Source organism: Pseudopipra pipra, chromosome 1 (genome assembly GCF_036250125.1).
Source record: "Pseudopipra pipra isolate bDixPip1 chromosome 1, bDixPip1.hap1, whole genome shotgun sequence".
Taxonomy (NCBI): Eukaryota; Metazoa; Chordata; class Aves; order Passeriformes; family Pipridae; genus Pseudopipra; species Pseudopipra pipra.
This window is the reverse complement of record NC_087549.1, coordinates 109,968,497-109,994,104: the sequence shown is the minus strand read 5'-3', so window position 1 is coordinate 109,994,104 and position 25,608 is coordinate 109,968,497. Positions and strand designations below refer to the sequence as shown.

At 35.7% G+C, this 25,608-nt stretch overlaps 1 protein-coding gene across 13 annotated transcripts in view; it reads left to right on the top strand.

The window, feature by feature from the left end:
* The window catches only part of ULK4 (unc-51 like kinase 4), a 227,206-nt gene that overhangs the window by 170,965 nt on the left and 30,633 nt on the right, over nucleotides 1-25,608 (top strand). For 12 of the 13 annotated variants that reach the window (XR_010434258.1, XR_010434260.1, XR_010434256.1 and 9 more), the window contains one exon: nucleotides 1,882-2,067. Coding sequence is in view for 5 of the 13 variants with exons in the window: in XM_064670861.1 (XP_064526931.1) it covers nucleotides 1,882-2,067 (186 nt within the window). In the remaining 8 variants the exon portion in view is untranslated. Of the gene's footprint in view, nucleotides 1-1,881; nucleotides 2,068-13,695; nucleotides 13,916-25,608 lie in introns of those variants that run through there. The other variant, XM_064670870.1, reaches the window with a different exon arrangement.

The window sequence follows — 25,608 nt, the reverse complement described above, 5'->3', positions numbered from 1 at the left end:
TGAAGAAAAACCATACAGCAAAACTGAGGAAGAAATAACTGCTGTGGTCCTGTCACTTGCACAGTATTAGGTCAAATAGAATGTGATATGTCTTGGGGCTATGTATTCAGAGATTACATCTCAGTTCAGTCTGTTTTAAACAGCCAACTCTATTAAGCTAGTGGAAAACAGGATTGTATTTGCATGTAGATCCCTGGAGAATTGCTGCTTGAAAATTTGAGGGGTGTGTGTCTGATGGTATGTTCAGATTGCTTTAAAGTAACTGGATGGGTTTTCCTTAAAATGAAAAAAACTTAGGTAATTCATACTGCAGATTAAATAAGTAATCATTATTGAAATGGTTGGGCATATTATATAAATGGTTGGATAGATTATATAAATTGTTTCCTTTTATTGTCAGTAAGGATAGTCTGTTAATTGTACTTTAATCTAGCTTCTTTGTATGTAAATAGTACTTTTGGAATTAAAAAAATGAGTGGGAGTGATAAGGTGTTTTTACACTTCTGTACTTAATTGGTTTAAGACCACTACCAGTATATTTTGTTCAGGTCATAGACTAAAAGGTGAGAAAAAGCCATTGAAATCCTTTAGTTGAGGGTTGTGTATAACTAAAACAGGACTTTCCTAAATTAATTCCTCATTATAGTAAATAGGTTTGTTTGGGGTTTTTTAGGAAAAAAAAAAGGGGTTTTGTGATATTTGAGTTGCCTTTGATGGAGAATCTGTCACAGTTCTAAGAAAGTTGTTTCAATGGTTAATCACTCTAATTAAAGAGAGAAAGAAAAAAAGGAAATCAAAGTATTATCTTCCTTCTAATCTGAATTGCTTTGTCTAAAGTTTTGAGCTATCATCTCTTACCAGTCCTTTTTCAGGTAAAGGCATTAACCTATCCACAGCCTGCTTTTTCTCACATGTAACTGAGAGGATATGATCAAATGCCCTTTAACCTTCCCTTTGATATTCTATAGACATTGAATTCTTTCAGTCCTTTGCTGTTATGTTTTCCAGTCTATCATCTTCTTGCCTGTTCCCAAGAAACCTCTATGATTTTTTTCACTAGCTTTTGTGAACTCTCTATGCTGAAACTAGGCATTGCATTCCTGTTGTGGTTCCAAAATGTCATTGTCAGTGCCAAATAAAGTCATAATATAATATAATGTAATATCTCTACTTGTTATTTCCAGATTGTACTTTCAAAAAAGATATAAATCATTTTGATAGCAGTGTCATACTATCAGAAGCTCATTTAAAGATGATTACTAGTCATGTCCCTAAATCTCTTCTGTAATTTTGCTTCTCAGGAAAGAATTTTCCATCCCATTGCTAGGGCCTGCTGCAGTGTCTGATCTTCAAAGGAGTGCAGAAAAGCTGGAATTTAGGAAAACATTTAAAATCTTCAAAATGTACCTCCTAATATGACTACTTAAAATCCATTAAAGAACTAGATAGTCTGTGGTCTACCTCAACCAGAAGCCATAGGCTTGATTTAGAAATAATTAAATGAAATTTTATGGTGTGCATAATGTCAAAGATTAGATATCATGGCTATAATGATACTTTCTGCTATTCCTACTTCTGTTTAAAGCAGATAAAATAGTTGGGAGCAACATTTCCAGTGCTGTTGTGATGTTGATATAGATAGGTTATTTGACAGAATCATAATGGAGACAGTGTTATACTGCTGCTTAAGAACAGGTATATTTTAATTATATTTTCATCACTTTATTAAGCTTAGTTTAATGGAATTCTGAGTCAGTCAACCAGAAATTATTCTTTCCTGGCACAATGCAAATATTAATACTCTTCCAAATCCCCAATGATATGCAGTTTTTCTGAAATTGGTATTTGATTTTTGTTTGTTCATTTTTTCTTCATTTTTAGCTTCCCAGTGAAGATACTGAAATATTTGTGAGTGCTTCACAGTGCTTATCATTGCTGGTTCAGCTATATGGAGGGAACAGTCAGGAGAGTCTGTCTCCAGAAAACATGGACAGCTTTGCTGAAGTACTGAAGTCCAAAAAAGATACACGACAACTGAAGCTTTTGTTGAGAATTGTAAAGAGACTGGTGAGTCAACATCTAAACTTTTTCAAAGTCTGCATGGGTTTTTTTATATCGCTGGATCATTTTTTTGGCCGGTTTTTTCCTCTTAAAGGAAAAAATATTTTAAAAGAAGTTTGAAAACAAAATATGTGAAGTTGATTTTCATGTTTTTGAATTTCACTTCTCTGGAGAAGATAGCCTTCTACATTTAAAACCTCTTGCTACGTGATTGTTGGAGTTCTCCTATTTCAGTTAACCATTCAGCTATTTAAATAACTCATGCTATTTATATATTTGTTTAGTAATCCATCTGTATGAAAGATTGGAACAATTTTATGAATGTCTTCTGAAAGAACTAACTTGTTAGCATTAATAGCTGTTCAGAAACACAGTAGTTGATTTTATGGTGAATAAAATGCCATTTTACACTTGGATTAGTTTTGTGCGTAGGCTGTTGAGTCCTCATTCTCTCTGAGTGAGAGAGAGCACTTCTGCTGAAGTGGTTGTGATGTAGAACTTCAGTCAGTGGGAGTCATGCAGGAGCTTATTCTGGTGAGGTTATTCACAGTTAGGAGCATCAGTTCTGTCATGCTCCAACACAGTGGCATCACAACAGCACTGTGTCTTTTAGGTAGCTTAGGTGGAAAACCTTCAATATCAGTAGCTTTGTCTCAGATAGTACTGTGGGGGTTTTATCTTGAAGTGTCTTGATGACAAGCTTTGCCTGCATTGTCACCAGCCTTGTTGGTTGAGTACTTCACCCTCCAAAAGCAGTTTTCAATTAAATGAGGGTAACTTCCCCAGTGTAAGAGGCAGAAGGTACTTGAATTTTGTAAGTGCAGTGCTGACTACTAGAATAGTCATAATCATAAGCCATAATCAATGGCAGCAGGAGTTAAGAGGAAGCAACCCTCGTAGAGAATTCAGAGCTGTTCTAGTCCTCTTTCTCTTGCCTACTGTATTTATATTACAGGAAAGTAAACACCATACTGTTCTTCCCTGTTTTGCCCAGTTCTATCTTGCTGTAAAAGAAGCCTGTATATATAAAATTCAAATTGATATGATGTTTAGAATTTTAAAGACACTTCCTCTGATTTTAGCTTGTATCTCTGCTTCTTTTTCTGAGTAATCGTTGTGCTGTTTAGAACCGGCTTTTACTTTTCCGCAAAAGCAGGATGAGAACAGAGGCAACGAAGTGTGAAGAAAGAAAAGAGAAATGAGGCTGCAATATACATATCTAGATTATTTAATTTTACCATAGGTACAGACTTGTTTCTTTCTCTCCATTTTGAAGACTGTTGTTCAAAAGTTGACCTAGAGTGCAGGATATTTAACATGGAAACTTCTGTTTACTATCTAAAGAGAACAAAGCGATGCTATCACCTTTTGAATCCTGCACGTTCCTGTACTTTTAGTTCCTGTACTCTCCTTTGTATACCTGGTACTTGTTATTTATAATATCAGGCATAGATTTTCTGTAATTATTTTAATGAGATCATAGGATTTCTTTTGAAAGCAGGGTTCATAGAAAATTTGACAGATTATTTAATAAATCTTATGTTATTTCTCTAAACCTTAAAAAGTCCTGTTCAGAGGAGATGATTATCTTGTCAAAATTGTCATAATCACAAAAGACATTAAAATGTAGTCATATCTATTTAAGAAGGATTCAGCCCACATCAGCTGAATTTTGAAGTGTAGAGCACTGTTTTTCTTTTGTAGTATCTGAGCAATATTTTAGTAGAGGGATCAGTGAATGCACCAGTTTGCATTGTTGCTGATCAGTGCTTATACAGAGCATCTTTTCAATTTGTTGTAACATTAACTTCACTAATGCAGGCACAGGTATTGCTTTGGTAAGACAGGAATGTGCAAAAAGAACTCCATGTGCTTATGCTGTACATGCCTTTATAGCATGTATTGCTGGAAAGAAGGAAAAGGCATAGCAGTATGACTAGTTTCACATGACCCCAGTGAGCCAATGGAGACAGATGTCTCAATTTCAGAGTTTTCAGTTTAAAGTATTCCAGAGAATTTGTTGATCTCCAAGATGACCTTACCTTGATGAAATGGAAAGTGATACCTATGTGTTGCTATCATTTAATAGTATTAATCCATTGGGTTGTATCTCCAGCGGGTGGAAGGGGTTTTTTTGCAAGAAGTTGGAGATTTGTTTTGAGTTTGTTTTTGTTTGGGTTTTTTAAAGGTTGCTGTCAAATTTGACCAGCAAATTGACTTAAGGGCAATATAAACCTCTTCCAACACTTTCTTCACTGATTGTTTTCCTGCAATTTTTTTTTGCATTCGTTTGTTAAACAGAAATAAAGATATAGGCCAGATTTTGTACAGGCTTATTAATGGAATCGCTTTGAGCAGCCCTTTTAATGGGCTTTATTTTCCTTTAAAAAGAAATCATCAGGAGTGAAAACCAGAAAAAATATGCTTTGAGCTAACTTTTATAGCTGTGTAAGTAAAGATCTTTAAAAGCTTTGAAGAGGCAGCACTGACTTTCTTCTTTCTGGTTTGTTTATAATTACCTTTTAGCTTTCAAGGCTTTTGGCTCTGTCAAGTCCAGGTTAACCAGTCTTTTTCAAGAATGTTCTCTCGCTGACATTGATATAATGGGCAGAAACTGAATAAAATTATTGAATCAAAGGAACATGATTTGAGTTTTTTTTAGGGGGCTGTTTTGGTTGGGGATTTTTTCCTTCTTCCATTGTACTAACTCTTTTGTTCTGATTGCTTCAACTTGGGTTAGACAATACTGCTATTCAGAAATACTTTATCTTTTTTTAGCAGCATTTTTGTAACTGGTTAGTGACATCAGAGAGTGATCTTCTCTCATTTTTGTTGTTCTGGAAGCCTCTCCTGCCACTTGTCCTGGAAATCACTACCTTATCCATCTCCTCTGTGAATATATAGTGCATCTTATTACAGTCCATTAAATTATCTAGATAAAAGTATTTCTTTTGAAGCAGAAGAAATTTTCATTTGGGAAGCAAATAGTTTGGAGTTTGCCTCCTTTACTGAAGAGTTTTAAATTTCTTTTTTTCCCCAGAGGGAAAAATCTACCTGCCATCTCAATTTATCATCTAGTATGTAATGTAAAGGCCTTTTTTAATAGAACTAGCTAATATCTTTCCACTGGGCACAGTATCATTGTGGGATTACAGCTTGGTACTCACAAATAAAATAATTCAGCTTTCAAAACAAGAGAACACTCTCTTTTATTTCCATATAATAAAGGAAAAATTCCTCTGAGAAAAATGAGTAAAAATCAGGCTTTAACCTGCAATTCTGCACTCGCTGTGGAGAGGGAACTTTTGTTCTGTGACTTTTCCCTTAAGTACTACTCATAAAGGATATTGAGTTCTACCTAAATCACAACTTTTTTCTTGTGATTGTTTTTGCAGAATCTCATTTTCACTAATTTGTGTATCATAACTGTCAAAAAGTTGTTCATCCTTTATTTGTGAGCAAATAAAACATTTTGGATGTCATCTGCATGTCATATACCCTGGGGGGACATGTATAAGGATTTCTTAAATCATATTAGGCTGTGTAGTAAAAACGTTAAGGCTGGAATGATAGTATTTGAGCTGTGGCAAAGTTCCGTAACATTCATTAATTTCATTGTAGGACTATTGAACTCTAATTTGATTTCCCTGCCAATCTGAGCCACAGCAATGCCATCACTGTGTACCTGCAGGCAGATTTACTACCCTGTTTCAAATGAGCCAAAGCTTGAGGAACAAGTGATCACTATGTCTAAAATATCCTTAAATTCACATGTCCCTAAGTATATCTGTCATGTAGATTAGTAATTATATCATCCTCAGTTTTATGCAGAGTCATGCTGCATTTGCATCTCTTGAATAGACAGCTGTGTGTTTGTATATAAAAATATATGTATATATTTTTACTGCTATAGTTCCCAGATTAGATCCTTGTTATATTAATCCCTGATCATGCATTATGAAGACATTTAGAGCTTGGAGAGATACACAGTCCAAGCAGCACAAATATTTGATTTAGAGTAGCAGTTCTGCAATCCCCTGGTAAGTCAAAACTTCTTGCTGGAGGTTTGCTTCTCAGTAGATTCTCACAAGTACATCTATAGGGAGCTTCCCTCAAAGAAGGTGAAGCAAAATCTCAAGAGATTTTCAGATAGCACCCCTTTTACAGCTTCAGATCCTAGGATTCAGCACCACAAGGAGGTGCTTGTGTGGCAATTCCTAGAGCAGTCTGTTTTCCCATGGTCTCACAAAGCTGGGGGAACCTGTTGGCACATCTCCTGCCAAGGGAGCACAGCAGTCAAATAATCTCAAACTAAGTGCAGAAAAACTACTTATGCTTCTTTCTCATGATCTGAATCTTTTAAGCAGCCTTTAATCAATTTCATTAATTACCAAGGTAATCCATAATATTTCATTGCTCTAAGGTGTAATTTTATAATATTTATTTGTGAAACTGTGAGCACAATATTCACTTGTGGGTTAAATTATATATGTTTTTAAAATTCAGGTGACTCTTATAGGAACAATTTCTGTCTTTCATTAGTGTTAATCTCTTATTTTCAAGTTGTTAGCAAGCCTGCATTCCTTCTTTATAGACCATCTTTTGTTGGCTTCAGTCTATGAGAATAAAGTCCCTAAGACATTATTTTACTTATGTATATATGTATATGTGTATGTATATGTATGGGTATGTATATATGTGTGTGTGTGTGTGTACATATATAAAGATGGAGCATTTCATTAGATATAAACAACTTGAGATCCCTCCAAGGAGGAAAAAGCTAATCGTCATTAAGATACATGATACAGATCATAACAGGACGAGTTACTCAAAATCCTTTGAAACAAATACATGGTAAGGATAATGCATCTTCACCCTTCCCGCTGTGTGGGGAAGCTCCCTCTGTTTGCACAGTCAGACAGTGGTTTTTTTACAGTTTTAATGAAATTGGAGGGAGTCTCCAGAGATGAGAGACAGGGAGGCTTCCAATGCCTGCTGTGACTTGGCAGCACTTCCAGGCACTGCCGTACCCGGACACAGGGGAAGCAAGCAGAATGGGGGAATAACCTCTAATACAATTTAAACAACAAATAAACAATATTTAAATAGAACTAGTAGAGAGGAATTTAAAGAAATTCATTGTTTGGTGGGCATAGTTTTCTCATGGCAGAGCCCCTTTGGAGCACTTTTTTGATTACTGAACAGAAATTGAACCAATATTGATTAATTTATATGAGTAATTTGGATTAATTTTTTTGAAGCTGTGTTTTGAACTTCAGGTTTAGTTTATGATGTCATACTGGCTCTACCAAGTGCACATGGAAATGAAATATTTTGCTTTCATCATTAAAACCTGACGGAAGATTTTTTTTTAAGATTAATAAACCATTTTCAGTAGCACTAAGAAATAAAAAGTCTAATTAATAGAAGAGTGATTTTTATGTAATCAAAACTTAATAATATTTCAATTTCTTGTCACACGTTCAACAAACAATATCAAGTCCTAGATATAGGTTATTTAATTTAGAATTATATACTTGATATTAAGAATAACATAGCTTTTCAAAAACCACATTTTAAAAGTACTGCATGAAAATGTTATTTGTATGTCTGGTAATAGTTAGGATATCCAGAGGTGAGAGGAATGCTGGAGATTATTAAAATTTGAGATCCCGTGGCATTCTTTATAGTAGTATATATGGTTAATTTTACTTTGGCTAGTTAGATTCCATGTATTGAAATCCCAGACACAAATTTTTACTGTAGGTCTGATAAGAATTTTTATTTTTAATCTGAAATTGTTAGATACTGTTTCACCTTAGAGGCATGTGCATGTTTTGCCTATGTGCCTGGCTTATGTACCTTGTGAAGCTGAATTCAGACACATTTATACTTTGTGTTACTTGTGGAGTGTTTTCAGGATGCTGAGTAGTAGTACAGCATGTTAGCACTGTCCTTGACTTTCTCATTTTTGGCATTTTTCTATGATTTCTGCTGGAGGAGAGGGAAGAATATTTTGGTATTTAGGTTTACACACTTGGTTAGAGCACTGAAAGACTTTTAATAGACCTCCATTTCTGATTAGCCTTCCTTTTAATTTGCCTTTGTGATTTCTACAACATCCTTCTTTCGGTTGGGCAAAATTCTTAAGTGCAGTGTTCAAAACTTATATACTGATGGAGTTTTTTCCGGTGTATATCCTTCTGTCTTATGAAATGAAACAGAATGAGTATCCATGGGTAGGTCTTAGTCACCAATGCAGTCCCTGGAGTTCTTATCTTTCTTCATCTTGTCACTTTTGATCCTGTCTAGAAGTTCTGTAGCTGATAAAAGATTGCAGAAAACTTTGCTATTTTTTTACCTAAAGCACTAGATGGTACAGGAATGCTCTGCTTATTTCTTCTCATAGAAAGAACAAATATTTAAATCTCTATAAGATTGTCCAGGCTTATAGGATCACTTATTTCTGCCTGAGTCAGAAGCCTCTTCTGCTGTGTGAATTTTGTACTTCTCTGACTATATTTGCTGCTTCAAATGAGTTGTAGAATAAACCAGTCCTGTGGCTGAGAAGGCTGGGATAGTGAACGGTAGGGCTATTAATATAATAATAATTTATGTGGTATAATTTTTATCCTTGTGTACCTGTAACTGCAAATACAGTGTATTCTCTTTTTTGTAGGTGACTTGGAATATTCCTAACTCGAAGTGCCAAAAAATTCTTAACAACTATGAGAATTAAAATTTTATTTCAATTGGATCTAAGCTGACATACTTTTTGCAGCTGATCACTGGAGTCCAATAACCTATTCTATTAAAAACCCTAGGCTTCTTACAACATGTGGTAAAATCAGAACACTAATCATGGTCCTCAGATAACATTTTGCTTAAGAGAATCTATCAATACCAATCAAATAGGATTGAATTATTAAAAATCTTCTCTCGGCTTGAATGTTAATACCAGGTTGCACATATTTCCGTGTTCTGTAGCCTTAATGGGAACATATGAGGTGTCGGTGCTGCTTTCATTATTATTATAACTGAATTTCATTAGTCCTGTAGACCAGGACCTCATTGTGATAAGCTCAATCCAAGCATAGTAAAAAGTAATTTCTTGCTCCAGAGAACAATCCAGCTTGTTTCCTGTATTCAAAATAGGATCAAGGAATGGCCTGGAAATGACTCTCTGTAATAGGAAATAATTTGACTCAAAATGACCATTCTGGATAAAACAGATCCTTGGGCAATGATCGGTTTTGTGCAAGTAGGTATGGAGGTTTAACTAGTTGCTCCTGATTACTAATACAAAAGTATCTTCATTTTATTCCAAATTTAAGTTCTTATGGTCACAGGAGTATTTTAAAATCCTTAGTCTTCATATAGTCTTCATGTGAAGCTGTTACCAGCAACTCAGAGCTTTGAAAGATTTTTGTTGTCCATATTGAAGATAAGATAGTTACATGTAAGAAGCAGGTTTACTGTGACTTTTTGCAAACTTACATTGCAAACCCTTCAACAACACCTCCCTTTTTCATTGTATCTATTCTCTTAAACTCAGTCTCCTTGCTGACAACTTTATTAGAGATGAAATAGTCTTTTACATTTCATCATGTAAGTAAAATTTTAAGTACCAAGTACCAGCCAGGACAAAATCAATGTAGGAGTTAGGAGCATTCCTTTCCAGTAGGGAATCTTCCTTTAACTTCTAAATTACCTAGTAGTGGACAGTCAGAGTAAAAGGTCTTGATTATCCTCTTTGTTAATCTTCAGTGCTCCCTTATTTTCCTTGCCAATGTTTCTATCTATTGAAACATTAAAAAATATTTTAAAAAGTTTTGACTTCTGCACAAGGCATCCAACAAACATTAACTGTGTTTCACTGCATCTAGATCCTTACCCCCTTCGTCTTATAATGCAGGAGCACTGCTGAAAAGCTAGTGTTTTCAACAATCTTGCCATGAGCAAATCTGCAGGTCAAATAGAGCTTGATTTTAATAGCCAATGTGTGGATGCAGATGAACAGGGAATATAACTGGAGTGCCTATATTTTAGAGGAAGACAGTCCTTGGCTATCCGGCTGTGAAGATAGGGGACTCTGAGGCATGTGAGTTAGGCAAAGGACACAAATAGACAGGGCATTTCAGATACAGGTTGTCTGTCAGATGGAAATGGTGAGCAAAAATATGACATAAATACAACAAAGGTATGCTGGTTGTGGCAATTGAGACCAAGCAATGTGACCATACAGAGCAAAAGGAAGTCAGTGTTTAAGGAGTTAGAAATAGTTAGAAAGATCAAAGATGAAAATTACTCTAGAAGCATAAGTCAAAACATACATACAATGAAAGAAAACAAAATACTTGAAATTTTTCCTTGGATTTCTCCAAGGATCTAACGGTTGGTTAATGTGGTCATTAACAACAAGTACATACATTTAAGGTTCCCCAACAGAGGGCCCATGCTCACATGCTAATCCCTGGAAATGATAACCATATCTGGGCTTTATGAATGGGGCGCTGCACAATTTCAGATGACTCTGTGATTCATGTAAGTGTTCTGAAACAAGTTTATGTTTAAAAATAGCATTTCTGTGCATTGAGGTTAGGCTTCCAGTAAATTTCTCCAGAAACTGACCCCCATTCCCCAGTTCAAAGAGTGTTTCAACCCAGCATCTTGAGTGATGTAACATCAACATTCTAAATTATGAAAACTCTACCAGTTAAACATTTATAAAGTGCCCAGTGCTGTCACTTCTTTAAACTATTAAAATGTAATGTTTTTATATGAACGTCATTATAAATTTATATCGGATGTAATTTGTGGTGATGCGGTGTTCTATGGGCCGTGAATTACTGTCCTAAATTTCACATAGCAGATGCTTTCTCTGGCATGCAATGCCTAGTTGATGAGTTCATATGATGCAGCATAAGAATATTTCACTATTTGCATACCAGCTCTACTTTGCTTATACACCTTGCTATTTTAGACCACTCAGGGCATTTTAAGAGCAATGAAGTTGACACCCAATCCTCAGTCTTGTCAAGAGCAGAGGATTATCTAAATCCTTTAATATCAATAAAGGAGTACTTCTTCCAGAAATATGTAGTTTTAGTTAGAAAGGGATCAACAGATGCATATAATTTTATCCAATAGCTCAAATGATTTAAAATTATTTTTTAAAGGAATTAGACTGGTGTACTTAATTGCAAGAGAATACTATAGAGCATAACCGCAGCATACATTGAAAAGTCAAAATTATATGTTCCGCAGTGCATAATATTGTACCTTGTGGATGAAAATCTGATCTTAATGCTGTAAATCCTTGGAAATTATAATGAATTGACTTACTGCATATTAGAATTGCATCAGAAAAAAAATAATTCTTTAAATATCTGCCCCCCCTTGCTAACCAAAATGTAGATATAAAAATATGCCATGTATACAGGGTGTGATATATATATATGTGATGTGAAGTAGTTGTACTGAACGGTGGAGTCCACCAGACTAATAATTAAAACAAATTACATTATTTGTAACTGCAATTTACTATTGTCCCATTTCATCACTTAAAAAAAGAAGAAAGAATTGAGGTAGAATACCCTTTGCTCCTTCTGACCGAATGCTTCCTTTGTGGCTTTTCACGCCAGAGACCAGTGTTTCCAGCAAAGTGCTGGCACAGGCGGGCTGGTGGCTGACGTCTCCATGTGTCCTCTGGGCAGAGGTTTTTCTGTTTATTGGGCTTGAGGAGATATAAGGGCAGAATTTCCCAAGGGAGCTTGGGCACAATGCTGCTTTTTGTCCTGAGTGCTGGAGCAGAAAAGCTCTGCAGAACTTAATGGTAAAGCAGTATTTAGTCACCCAAAAATTTTAACAAAGAGTCCTTAGTGTGTAGCTGTGTGTTGCTTATTTTCATTAGAGCCATGGTCTACACAAGGCAGGTTGGAGTTAAAATCAAAGCTGCGTTAATCTTTTGCAATCAAAGAATTCCCATGGAACTGAGTATATTAACACATCCTCATACTGCTACTTTTCTTCAAAGTACTACCAGTATATAAATACTATAAAAGGTAATTTTTAGCATACATGATAAAACAGCAGGTTTACATAAAGCATAAAGGAAATTGGGGTTTATAAAGATCAGGGCCCTGTTGTAATTTTAAGCCATTAGTACAGTTTATGTATTTGCAATATGAATGGGAGTATATTCATGAAATGGCACACAATATTTATTTTCAAAGTCTGTAACTCTAAGATGGCTGGGAGTAGTTTGCATGACATATATCAGTCAGTTATGTGAGACCTTGACTCTACTAATATAGCAGTATTTCTTTTAGTTTGGTGAGGAAAATTCTTATTGCTGAAAAACAAATTACAGCTGTCATTGAGACTTAAATAATATGCCCTCAGGATTGCTCGAGTGGACTGTTGCTCCACTGAGGAGCTCTGATGACATCAGAGAGATGCTCATGCAATTTACTCATGTAATTCTAGCTCCAAGATGAAATATATATTACATTTTGGAAGTGATGTTATTTAATCATTAATGACTTTATAATCTCTTTTAGTCTCTATATCACCTCCACCATTATATTTGTTAGGATCCTTTTCTTTACATGTCTTTTATTTCCACCTCTACTTATATGTTTTATATGATTCTTCATTCAGTTCCTGAATCAGATGCTCCTGTTTTTTTCTTGAAACTTATTTTTCTTGCTTTTAAACGAAGCTGAAATCTTTGTGGCAATGGATGTTGGAGATGGGAGGGGCAAGAATCTTAGAACACCAACTCTTATTTTACATTTTGCCCTCTGCAGGTTTCAACAAAATCTTCTCCTTCTTGCAGCCTCATACTTGAGTTTTGCATAGCTATGTATGATCTCAACAGCACATAATTGCATTAGCACACTGTTATGTGCTTGTGTGTGTACACCTCTTAGACTTATACAGTTGTTCTGTAATACTTTAAAATTTTCTCCTTAAATTATAATTTATCCTGGTTTTTAGTATTTCCAGTTACATAATGGCTAAAAGTTTTAAAAATTGCAAGGATTTGAGAAACCTTAATTTTCCAAGTTTAGTTACAGAGATTCCTAAGGAATTTTAATTTCCTAGAAGTACTAATAACTTATTTATGAATATCAAACGTACAAAAGGTTGTCTGATTTTGCATCCCAAATTATTGGGTACTTTAAGTCATAGTCCTTTATTTCTCTTATAAAAGGATTTAAATAAGAGACCAAAGAACTGATGGGGGAGCAGAAATTCTGTGGGATATTAAGTATATTGTTTAATGATTTTAATTCCATTTAAGTTCCCTCAGTTGTACATTCAAGAAAATGAAATGAGGTGAAGTAGGATGCTGTGATTTGAGACTAAATTATGTGGGAAGCCTGACAGTCTTCCTAAAAGTATGTTTTTGTTTTTTAAATCTTATATCTCTGTCTTTTTTCTCTCTCCCCTTTTAATGCAGTGTTTTAAATGGGATATGAACCTAGTAATGATCTAATAGAGCTTTTGACCCATGAAGTTCAAATGGCTTTGAAATGAGGCAAACCAGATTTGTCTATCTCTACTAGAAAATAATAACAGCCAACCACCAGTCTGCTAAGATTGTTTTATTCAACTTTTGCCTTGTAGAGTACTTCAGGAACTTAAAAAATGATGATACTTCGATTTGAACTTGCAGGAGAGTGTAGAATGCAAATGTAATCGCTCTGACAATGATTTAGTGACCCTGAGACATCTGGGAGTAAGGCAAGGTGCAGAGGACAGTGGCAGGATGTGGATTGGAATATGAAAGGAGCAGCATTTACTACTGCTGAATATATGTATGTGAGAAAGAAAAATAACATGTCTCAAAATGAGTAGAGGTAAGAAACATAAAGCAGTGATGAACACTATCTATATATCTTGGCAGCACTGCAGTTCTGAATGTAATTCTCCAAAAAAATGAAACATCAGCATTTGAGACTACTGAACATAATGATTTTAGTGTGATATAAATCTTGTGTCCTGCTCTGGACAACCTGTCCCCTCTGTAGTGCTTCTTTGATCCAGCTCCCCACCCAACCTACCAGAGTTCAGCTTGCAGCCTTCCTGTTGTAGAAGAGAGGAAAAAAAGAGGTTTGAGGTTGTGGCATTTCTCATGTACCTTTCTGTTCCTCCTGCTGATGGACAGGGATATATCTCCCATTCTTCTGCAAAGAAAATGGATCAGAGCTGGACTTTTATGTTATAACATCCATAATGGGGAATGTGCTTCAGCAAAATTGTGTGTATGCAGAAAGACTGTAGGGAATGAGAAGGGGCATCAAAGCTACCATGAATTATAGTGTCATCATTGGATGAGATGTTCTAGGGATGTTTTCTAGCCACAATCCCATTAGTAGTGAGAGTAGTGAACTTACTTGAACGCTGATCCAAAAGACTCGATAATACAATATTTAGCAGTATCATGCTAACATCACGTTAGACACAAATGCTATAGCCCATCAATTTGTTTTTAAAAAAGCAGAAAGACTGTTTCTGTTTTAAGCAGAAAACCAAACAACATACATGAAACAGCTGGACAACTGTTGGTACCACACTAATAAAACAGCTATATGTGCAGTAGCTTCTGCACCCCCCAGTCTTCCATCAACCCCATTGCTCCGCGAGGCAGCTGGTGCAGACATGCTCACCCACACAGTGCACTCCAGCATGCAAGTTCCTTCGTGCAGGAAGGGCTGTGCTCCAGCCAGAGCTGATGCCACACCTGAAGTACAGAAGTACGTGTATCTGGTGTAGGAACACCACTTAATGCAAGCATCACCTCTGTGTCTCAAGCTGTATGTTTGTGTGGTACTCAGTACAGTCTTGGTTTTGTCTGGACACTTAGGACATGTAACTAGAAGGACTAATTGGACAAAAAGAAGCAAGTTTGTAGCACTTGAGTGGCTTAAAGGGCTCTTTCTTCTTAATTGTTCCCTGGACAATCATTCTTTTAGATGCTGTATCTTACTATTAGTCAGAGCTAAAATAACTTTGTCAGACTAGTACAAATTATTTCAGACCAAGCAAACATTTCCTAATGCCAACTGCAGGACAAAGACCAGAAGACAAGGGAAACTTGTCCGTACTTAATATTTCCAGATCTAAGACTATCCCTTAAATTCATTGATGATGCAGGAGTTGCACATTTTGGCTTTCAGCTCACCACTACAATAAATCTTGAGAAGAAAAATGAAGGGAAATGTGTTATATATTTCTTCCATAATTAATATATCCTAGATATAAAGTTTGAAATACTGAGGTGCTTTTGAGAGAGTTGTCACAGCTTTCATATGAAACTAGAAAAATCAAATCAAAAAAAGTATAATATTTTCTGCCACTCAAATGGCTTGCAAAGCTCATTATTTTTGTGTTATTTTCCTGACATTAATCTTTTCACTAAAACCATGTGGTTGAAAATAGAGGGATAATTAGCATTAGCCCATTTATGAGAAACTGCTAGTGACAGAAGCTTATTTATTGTTGTGTACAATTAAATATGATGTGAACACATGAGAATTTACATTAAAACAAGACTGCAGCTTGTCAGCAGTTTCCTTTGTTCAGCTGTGTGTTTATTAGGCTACAGCTGCTCACCTACTTTTATATAACTTTATAATAATAGTAGCAATGTCTTCATTATTGGAGATGTCTGAACCAGTTTGATTACACAATATACAAAGAAAAAATATGTCTGATATAATCTTTGTTAAAGAACTAGATCTGGAAGTAAGATTATATACCAACAGAAAAAAAACCCCAACCTTCTTGTCTCATCTTATATTGTTTTGGGTTTGTTTGGGTTTTTTTAAATTTATTCCTTGCACTAAGTGTTGCTTATGCATAGCACCTAAGGTGATTTATGTAGATAATTTTGTTCTTTTATTTGGACAACTTCAGTGCATCAACAACTTGAGACCTGTCGGAAAAAAAAAGCACATACATTTTTTTCCTAATTCTGTCATTATATGAAGTGATGTCTGCAGTATAATGGTTGGTCTTAGTTTCTGTATTTAAGGATCTCTGGGAACTTGTAGTCCCATTATTGAGAGTTTCAGTTTTATGTTCCTTGGTGTAGATAAGCTATGGGGGGAGGTCACAGTGAAATACACTTTTCCAGCTCCTGTAACTTAATGGGTGGTTTTTTAGAGCCTACAAAGTGGAAAGCAAAAGTTTCCTCTGTCATTCATGCCCTACTGACACACAACATCCTGAAGGAAAGCAAAGCAAGATACGGGGCCCTTATTTCTGTTTGGTCTGGAGATGTGATCAAGCACAGAGGAGCTGTTAGCAAGTCCCAATAAGAAAATGTAAAAGAAAGTTCTGTTAACCTTTCTGAACCGAAAGGTTTTGTGCTTTCAGGAGCAGAATAGGGCCATCCTGTCTTCAGTGTATCTAGGGGAAGACATACCAGCATTATTAACTCATGCCAGGATGGTTCACATTGTTCTCCAGTCAGAGAAAATACTAGTCCAATTAATTTCAAATATGTTTTTGCTGTCACTGTGTGCAAGTCTAGCTATTGTATGAACTTTCCAAGAAGATGAAGGTATCAACTTGCTCAGCTTTCATGCTGGCTGTGTGTCTCTTATAGCTGTCGTCATTACTTCTGTCTAGAAGGTTTTATTTCTCATGCTTAGAACTGGGCATAGACACAGAGTCATAGTCCGTGATTTTGACCAGAATTTTAGTCTGGTTTTCTGGAGCAGAAGCAGGATGAATGAATGAACATGCATTTTGGTCACTATCAAAATTAAGACTTTAAGCATATGCTTCAGGTTTGTTAATGTGAACAGAAAGAACTGTGGTTTTTTAAGTGTTTTCTTCTGACTTTCCTAATGGGAAGCAAAATTTTCTTTCATCAGTTTGCTAATGTCTGTAAAAAAATTCTGTATATCCCCACCACCTCATTTGTTACTTTTGCTTCAGATGGAAAAGCAGTGAACTCTTATTTGTTTGGGAAGTGTTCAGATACAACTATGATAGTAGTCAACCCAGCATATACAGCAATTGAATGCTTCCTTCTGCCTTCTGTATGCACTGTTTCAATTACTAGTAACTTTTTTGTCTGGGAGTTGCTGAGGAATGAGTATCTCTTTGCTCTCTGTTTCTTCTGTTGTGATTTCCTTTGCAGAAAAGTTTTCAAAGTACCGTAAGTCTCACTGCCCTGTATGAACAGTTAAATTCAGTTTAAATGCCAAGTGACATTTACAACTGTGGTCTAGATTAATCAATTCTAATTTAATGTCACATTTCTGCTATTTCTTTTTGTCTAAATGTGATATCATTGACATTAAGTTATGATAAATTATTATTTCATTTACATAAAATCATTTCTGTCAGTATATATTGCCATTCTAATGCAAAAATTATGGTGTTTCTAGATAAGTAACTACAGGTGTCAATAATTTTCTAGAATTATGTTACATAATACATAATCATCTCCTTATAGTACTTTATTAATACATCTCTAATCTCAAAACCAAAGAGCTGAATATGTGGGAAGAAACTTCTGAGTGACACTGTTAGTGGTTTGCCCCCTGATGGTGTTTTTACCATTGCAGCTTGAGTTCAAATCTGATTATTAATTTTAAAATATGGAACAGCTCATAGTGATCATTCTACTCTGTGAAGTCACAGAGTAGAAAAGCCACAAATGTTTTGTTCTCACATTTGAAAACTGAGGTTTAAAAAACCCATAGTTTTAACATTGTAGAAATCACTCACTCAGGACGATTTAATCACGGGGTTAAAACTGACTGTGTTCTAAAGCAAAGAAGGAAGAAAGAGGAGAGTCAAGATAAAAAACAGGTAGAAATATCCCTATACAAGAGCATCTGAGCTTAACTTCAAATAGCAGAATTTCTTGGCGGGGATTTGTGCTATCCCTTCCACATACAGAAATGAGACAGGTGTGCTACTTAAGAAGTGCAGGCGCATCCTGCAATTTTCAAAAAAGAAAACTGATTCAATAGTGTCATTGAACCCAGGAAGAATTAGACATAGTTTTTGGAACCTCGAATTTTAAATAGTGGTGAATAAATGTGATCTACTATCCTTTACTTCTCAGTTGAATTAATATTTTTTCTTTTATATTTTTATCTTATCGCAGTGACTTTTTTTTTTTTTAACTCCTCTAAATGTACCTCTGCTCTCAAATGTAACTGGTGTTGATTGGTGTGCTTCTACTTAGGTGTCTTAGAATTACAGATGAGAGAGCAACATGATACGGTGTTATGAGAAGTGTCATGCACATCTCTCAAGAAACACATCCTTCATTTATGTGCATGTTTGCAGTGTCACTGAAGAGGGAGTCTCCTAGTTTTAATCCTCTTGATTTCTTACTTTTTAGTCTGGATGAACAATCATATCAAAGCAAAAGTCAAATACTACCCTAAAATGTTTTGGCTCATTGAAGATACAGATAAGTAGACTTTGTTTTCAACCTGTGAACTGGTAATGAAACTCAAAGCCAATGTTAATTTTCTTACAGCTCTTGTGGAAACAGCAATGAATATTGATAGGATGTAATGCAAGTCAAATAAATCTTTTGCAGTGGCCATTTATAAAACAAATAGTGTTTCTCTTTACTGAGGCTGATGTTTGTTAGGCAAACTGTTTTCATGCAACTATGAAAAATTTCAAGAAAGGAAATGAATGGGATTGTGACAGCTTATATTTTTAGCACTTCTTTTTAAATTTTGAATGGCAGAATAGTAGTTGTAGTGTTGTAATCCATACTTCAAAATTATTTAAGACAAAAGCCATTCCCTTTGCATACCTGATGGAGGTACCTTACCTATGAAGCTTTCAGCTTTGACTTAGCTGTAAAGCTGAACACAACTTTATGGGAAGAAAATATTTAGTGTACATATTGGAATTTGGCAAGTCTACCTTTCTAACTTAATGACTCTGATTTTTATGTATGTTTAACTAGGATTGGTTTATTGATCAAAGAAAGATCTGGGGAAGGAAAGGGATCAAACCAAATGAAATATAATTGGAGAGGAAGAGTTTTAGCAGAGAAGAGAAACTTTTAATCTTAAAGGAAAATTTTATTTCATTTTTATATTCATTTTAAGCACTTGTCCTTTATGAAATTAAATTTTAAACAAAAATGATTGTTTATAAGTGATATGCTAAGATGCCTCATAAACAAGATTGAAGTGTAGAAGACTGTTGGAGATCTTCAAAGGTCAGTTTTGTTCCATTAGTATTATTGTTGTTCTTATATCAAGGAGAATACACATTACCAATTAATCTGTGTTAATCGTTAGATGGATCTTCAATAACTTTCAAACTCTTTCCTATTTCTGTTGTTAGTCAGAAAAAGGCCACTTGTTTCTATATGAACTATTTTGCATTTTAACTATTGGATACTAAGCAAAATATGTTACTGTGTATGTGCTGGTGTTATTGCAACTAGAAACTGGAGGGGTCATTGGGTTTCTGGCAGGATGAAATTTTCCCATGGAAAAACAAATTATTTCTCCCAAGGAAACCATTTATCTGGTTATGACAGAAACATTTCTGTAAAATATTTGTATTTAATGAGGCAATAATTTGAAACCACCTGTCTGCCCCATTCACAGCCATAGGCAGACTTGTTCATTTAGCTATTTCAGCCTTTTGTACATCAGTAGAGAAGGTTTCTTCTTGCCTTCAAACATAAAATACCGAAGTATTTATCGTAGCCTTAAACCTCTTCCAGCTCCTACTGGAAGTGCTGACTAATCCTAACAACAGAGGGCGATCCACAGTTCATTGTGCAAGGAATGAGGCTCAGCACTCCTCTAAGACCATCAGTTTCTGCATGAAGTATTTCTTGGAGTAGTGATGCGTTCAAGCTGTCTGTGGGTCACAGCTGACCTGCAGATGGTGCAGATCTTTTTTTCAAACTGCTGCAGCTTGGGTGTTTTCTGCGTTAAATTAAATAAGGAATTAAATTGTCCAGAGTACTACTGTGTGCACTCTGAGCAGAAACTGCACTTTGCAGCAAAATACTACCTTGTGTCAGCTTTGAGGAAAGAAGTAGCAAAGGAACTTTTCTAAACTTGGTCAAGACAACTGTTATGGGAATATATGTGCCAGTTTTAGTCTCTGCCTGCAAACACAGGCTGTGAAAACAGCACATCCTTGGGAACAAGGGGATCGAATTTGTCTGTCAGCATCCTATTGCTTGTTCAACACGTACACACGAGAAAGCATGTCTTCAGCTGTGCAGTCTTCCCTTAGGCTTCCTAGTTTTGAAAGAGACAGAGACTATTAATACAATTCCGAATCAGACCAAGAAAAATATTCCAATTCTAATGCCATAGTGAAGGGCTGTTACTGGTGCAGAATGAGGCAGCTTGATTAGTGCATGGAGAGGACAGAAAACAATGACTGCCTGCTGATTCACCCTGCATTGCTTTTGGGTGACAAGTAGGGTCTGATTCAAGGTTTCACATTTTTATTTGTAAGACATCAGATTGGATAAGTCCCAAACTGTCATTGACTTCTGACCCATCTAAGTTTTATTCTTCTTTGTTAGAAGCAGTCAGTCTTATTTATTGAAAACATGCTAATCTGAAAGATTATTTTTGGTCTTGAAAACTTTACCTGCTCCATTTTCTGCTCAGAAAAGTGAACCTAATTTAGTTTCTGTTTATCTCACTTCCAGGAATTTTTTTCTTTAGTCTTACAATTAGAGCCTGTTGTTTTTAAAAAGAAAGTACCATTTTTAAGGAACAAAATTATTTAAACTAAGATTACATACTGAGGCTTCTGTCAATTATTTTGGTAATGTCAGAATATTTGGTAATGCCTGTCATTTTTTGTTGTTTTAGCCAAGGTGGCTAGTGATAGAATTGGAAATAAAATTCCTGATTCATAATCCTACAATGTGACCACATAAAATAATGCTACATTAAAAAGAAATTTAGAGCAATTTAGATTAAGGGGGGGGGAACATACAAAACTGGTGTTAAGCTTCTGTGTGCAGAGTACTAGTCTTTATAGATGCTGTTGGATAGCAAGTGTTCTTGATTCAATTATTGAAGTACTTGTCATGAAAGATGAAACTTAGCAGAACTAAATTTTTGTGTATTTTCAACAGGAAATTACAAATAACCACTGATCAAATAACACATTGATCCACCTACCATTATCTCAAGGAAATTGAAATAATGTGATTTCAATAAACCTGAAAAGGTCAGCAAATATTAACACAGTCCTCCGTACTCTCTTATGTTTATACAATTTTGGCATCTTTTTGCAAAATGCTATGACTGTTACAGGGGAGAGATTTTAGTGCATATTCTGATGAGATGAAGAGTTTAAAACTATTCCAGAAAAGGCATTCATCAAATTATGTGCACTATAAAACAATAATATTGTTGTCTCTTACAAACAGATTTCATGCTGAGATACCTTCACCTTAGTCTGACAATTGAGATGCAAACTAGAGAATAATTTGCATTTTGAGAAGTTGTTGCATAAATATGAGAAACTTGTTCATCTTTTTGGGGTTTTCTTGGTAGCACAGCTCTGTTGGGTTTTTGCACAATTAACCACATAATGATCTTCCAAGACACAAAAGCAGCATGAAATAGGCTTTTTTATGAATTTAAGTACTTCCCATGATCAGTAGACTAAATAAGGCTGAACTTGTATAAATTAGCAAACAGTTAGTAACACAGCAGAGCTGCCTCAGTTTGTACAAGCTAAAAAGTTCTGCTATATTAGTCAAAAAATGCCAGCAGTGGGGAACTTCTACATCCTACTGAAGTTGGTAGACTTTGGGCTTCTTTACTACCTTGCCTAATGAGGCCCACAGCTTGGAGTTCCTTATTTTCAGATATGCAGACCAACTGCTACTTTATAATTGTGAGAGAAAGCTCTGGCTGCAAATATAAAGAGAGGTGCCAGTGGAGTTTGTTGTGTTTAGAAGTGCATTGAGACTTTCCATCTACTTCTGTATCATGGATTTGTAAACTGAAAATAGGTCTACAATAGTGTTTTAAGTATAAAAGGCTTTTAACAGCTGTTGCACTCCTGTGGTTGATAAAGCAAAACGGGAATTACAGAAGCCAAGCATTTTGATCAATATATCTAAATTGCACTTTAATAATGGATTACATGTAGGAATTAATAGCGGAGATGTGTTCAGAAGACCATTATGAAGATTGTCCATATTGACTTGTGAGGCACCCTGCTATCCCCATGGGAATAATATAACCACTTAGAGAGGTGAGAAGGTTGGGACTTAGGCCAGCGATACCAGATGACTGGTAAATGCATGGGCTGAATCAAATATTGTCAGTACTTAATGAGCAATGTTTCTTCATTTGCACAGTGATGTGTTTACAAACAGTGGTTAGTACCATTTTTATTGAAAGTGATATATTCTTCTTCTTAACCATACCCTTAGAAAAACAAGAACTTTTTTTTTTACAAGAATTAATTCCTCCTTGTGTCAGTCCCTTCCACCCACACACCCTGCATATGCACATAGTAATTTAACATGACATTCAGAAAGAGAAAACAAACACTATTTACAATCAAGTCATCAACCTATGTTTTAAAATTCAGATTATAGAAGTTCAGTGCCTGAATTTGCATAGAAAATGTCTGGTTTGCATAATAACTTGAAAACTATTTTCCTTCTCTAATATTTGGTTTTGAACTCCATTTAATCAAAGTTCTTTCTGGAAGCTGCTGAAGCATTAATACTTAATTCTGGTCAAAATATTTGGTTTGGTTATTTTCCATCCTCTTGGATTGCAGTCAGATCTTTTGCAGGCCTCTGGAATCCAGACAATTTTCCCCTGTTCTTGCTTTTTTTTTTTTAATCAATTTTTTAGGCCTTTCTGGTGGAGGTAATAATGAAGACTGAAAACTAAGTTTGAGTCTAAACTGAGATTGTGCCAAATATTTTTCCTGGACCAGTATGTTAACTTTGGGATTTTTTTTAGAGGACTTCATAAGGATTTTTTCCAGCCTGTCGTAACAGCTTCAAGCATGTCCTTCTGTTCAGTCAGCAGGACTTTGTATGTATGACACACTGTAGCCAAACTGTACTCTTCTCAGAAACATATAATTTAAGATGTCAGGAAATTGTAGGTTGGTGTTTGTAAAAAGTCAGGCACATTGAAGTAGCTCTGACAAGCCCTACTGGTACTTTAGACTTTCTTTGTCTCCAAAGATAATGCTTAGCTATGTAATTACCTTCTTTGGAGATATAATTTATTTTCATTCCTTTCCCTTCAGTTTTCTTAACTTGGTGCTTCAGTGAATGATATTTTTTAAGAAAGATAACAATACTGTAACTTCAGAAGTGAAATACTTGCATTTCTGTGAATAATATAGTCAAAATACAGTACCGCAGGCTTTTCTGCACCAATACAGGTGTCAGAATGTGAATTAGGGGAGGTACAGAGAAGTATTACAAAATCAGAATGATTCAAAGACTCAAGGATTTTAATTACTCAAAATTATTAGATCTGTGAGAATTGTATTCCTTAGGAAAGAGTAGATTAAGAGACTGTACTGATTTATTTTGTATCCTGAGAAGATGAAAAAGGGTGAGCTATCAGGTTATTTAGATAAAGTAGGACCAGTGCAGGGAAATACATTAATTTCTCTGAAAGGAGTTGGAGACTAAAGAAACACATGTAGGTTTCATTTCACTTAGAAAACAGCTGAAATATTTAACAATTGTCAGGTGTAGCAATCCAGAAAGTTACTTGCTGTTAGTAGTTAAAAGTAAGGATGAGGTAATGATCCAGATTTATTAAAGCTGAAGTTTAAGTTAAGTTTGGAGTGGAGTCCAGATGTGAATGCTCAGAATTTCAACAGCTTTTCTTAGGATAAGTCATCTGCCAGAACCAGAAACAGGTCACAAGTTTGTATTTGTAATGGATCAGATTTCATTAACTCCATTGTTTATTTATCACTGCAGATATTTCTACAAATTGGATCTGAAGTTTCTGTATGATGTCTTTTCTAGTAGGCGTTTATCAGAACAGATCAGAAAATAGATATAAGTAACTAAAAGCCAAAGATATGAGTTGGTTTGAAGAGAAGTAATGGAAAAATATCCCTCTGTCCCACAAGCATAACTCAAGTCAGAATAGGCTATAAAGATCACTACTCTGAGGTCTTGCCATGCCACACTTAAAAGTGTGCCACTGTAACTGGGTTGGCACAGTTGTGGTGCAAACCTCCCCAGTACTGATGTAGCATATGATGAGAGGAAAACTGGGGTGTTTTTGGCAAAGGTAGCAGCTGCCTCAAATCTCTGAGTGACATAAGCCACCTGACAAATGCACTCATCTCGGTCTTGCTGTAATATAAAGCATAAGGATCCAAATAACCTGCTCCACTGAAAAACAAGCAAACAAACAAATCCCAGAACTCCCACCGAAGAGAGACAAATATTTTAAAAACAGCAGCTAGTGAAAGTTAAAAACAAACTAGCATTTAGAAAGATGCTGGTTTAAAAAGACAAACTGTACTGTATACCTGGCAGAGTGTTGGTGTGCTGCCATGACTTTGAGGGTACCTATCCACCCAGTTCCAACTGCAGGGTTGGAAGCAAAGGTTTCCCATCCAACTGACATCTCAAAAAATTATTTTTGGATTACAGCCGAATTTCCTCCTCTGCTTAATATAAATTGCTGCTGAGGGTAATTTGAATTTGCTGTGCCAATTTTGTACTGCAGTGAATGAAGAACAGTCACGATTAAATCATCAAGCTGGGAGAACGGTAACACACAGTCTGGTGTACAGCAGTATCTCAGATCACTGCATCTATTTTTGCAGTGACTGTTAGATTGAATATTACATGAAATTAAAATTTTGATTAAAAAAGAAACACAGTTTTTAGCTTCTACACAAGTCAATTAATTTATATAAAGACTTTGAGGGAACAGTAGCTTCACAGTTGTCTGTTAACAGGAGTGGAGAAATAAAGGGGTTTTTTATGTTAGGAGTTTTCATAAACCAGGGTGTGATTTCACAAGATTTCAGCTATCATGGCAGCTGAAAGGTACTGGGCTCACTCTTCTCCCTGGCTCTTCTCCTCCTTTCCACCCCTACCACACAGTTCTGTCTTTGCCTCGCATCAGCTTCTGTGCTCATGGACCTGAAGTTGTGCCAGTTCCACTTGCTTACCTGGCTAAGAGCAGCTGCCACCCCAGGTAGTTTTCTGCCACTTTAGCAAGCTGAATTAGTTTAATGGATTTAGTTTGGATGACTACTAGAACCCATTTCTTTTTGTAATGGCGAAGTCATAATTTGTATCGAGCAATTTAGTAAAGCTGTGCCCTTAGGCTGAGGTTTCATAAGATGCCCGAGCCATCTAGCAACTTGCTGCTGTCAAAAGGAAGAATCCCCCAGGTACATTTTTCCCACTGCTTTCCCTGTGCTTAGTGCTGCCCCCTCTTTCAGCTGGTTCAGCTCACTCAACTGGCAGAAAATGAACCCAGCAAAAATGTGAACAGCTTTATGTCAGTTTAGTGTTAACTGAACTCAGAGGTA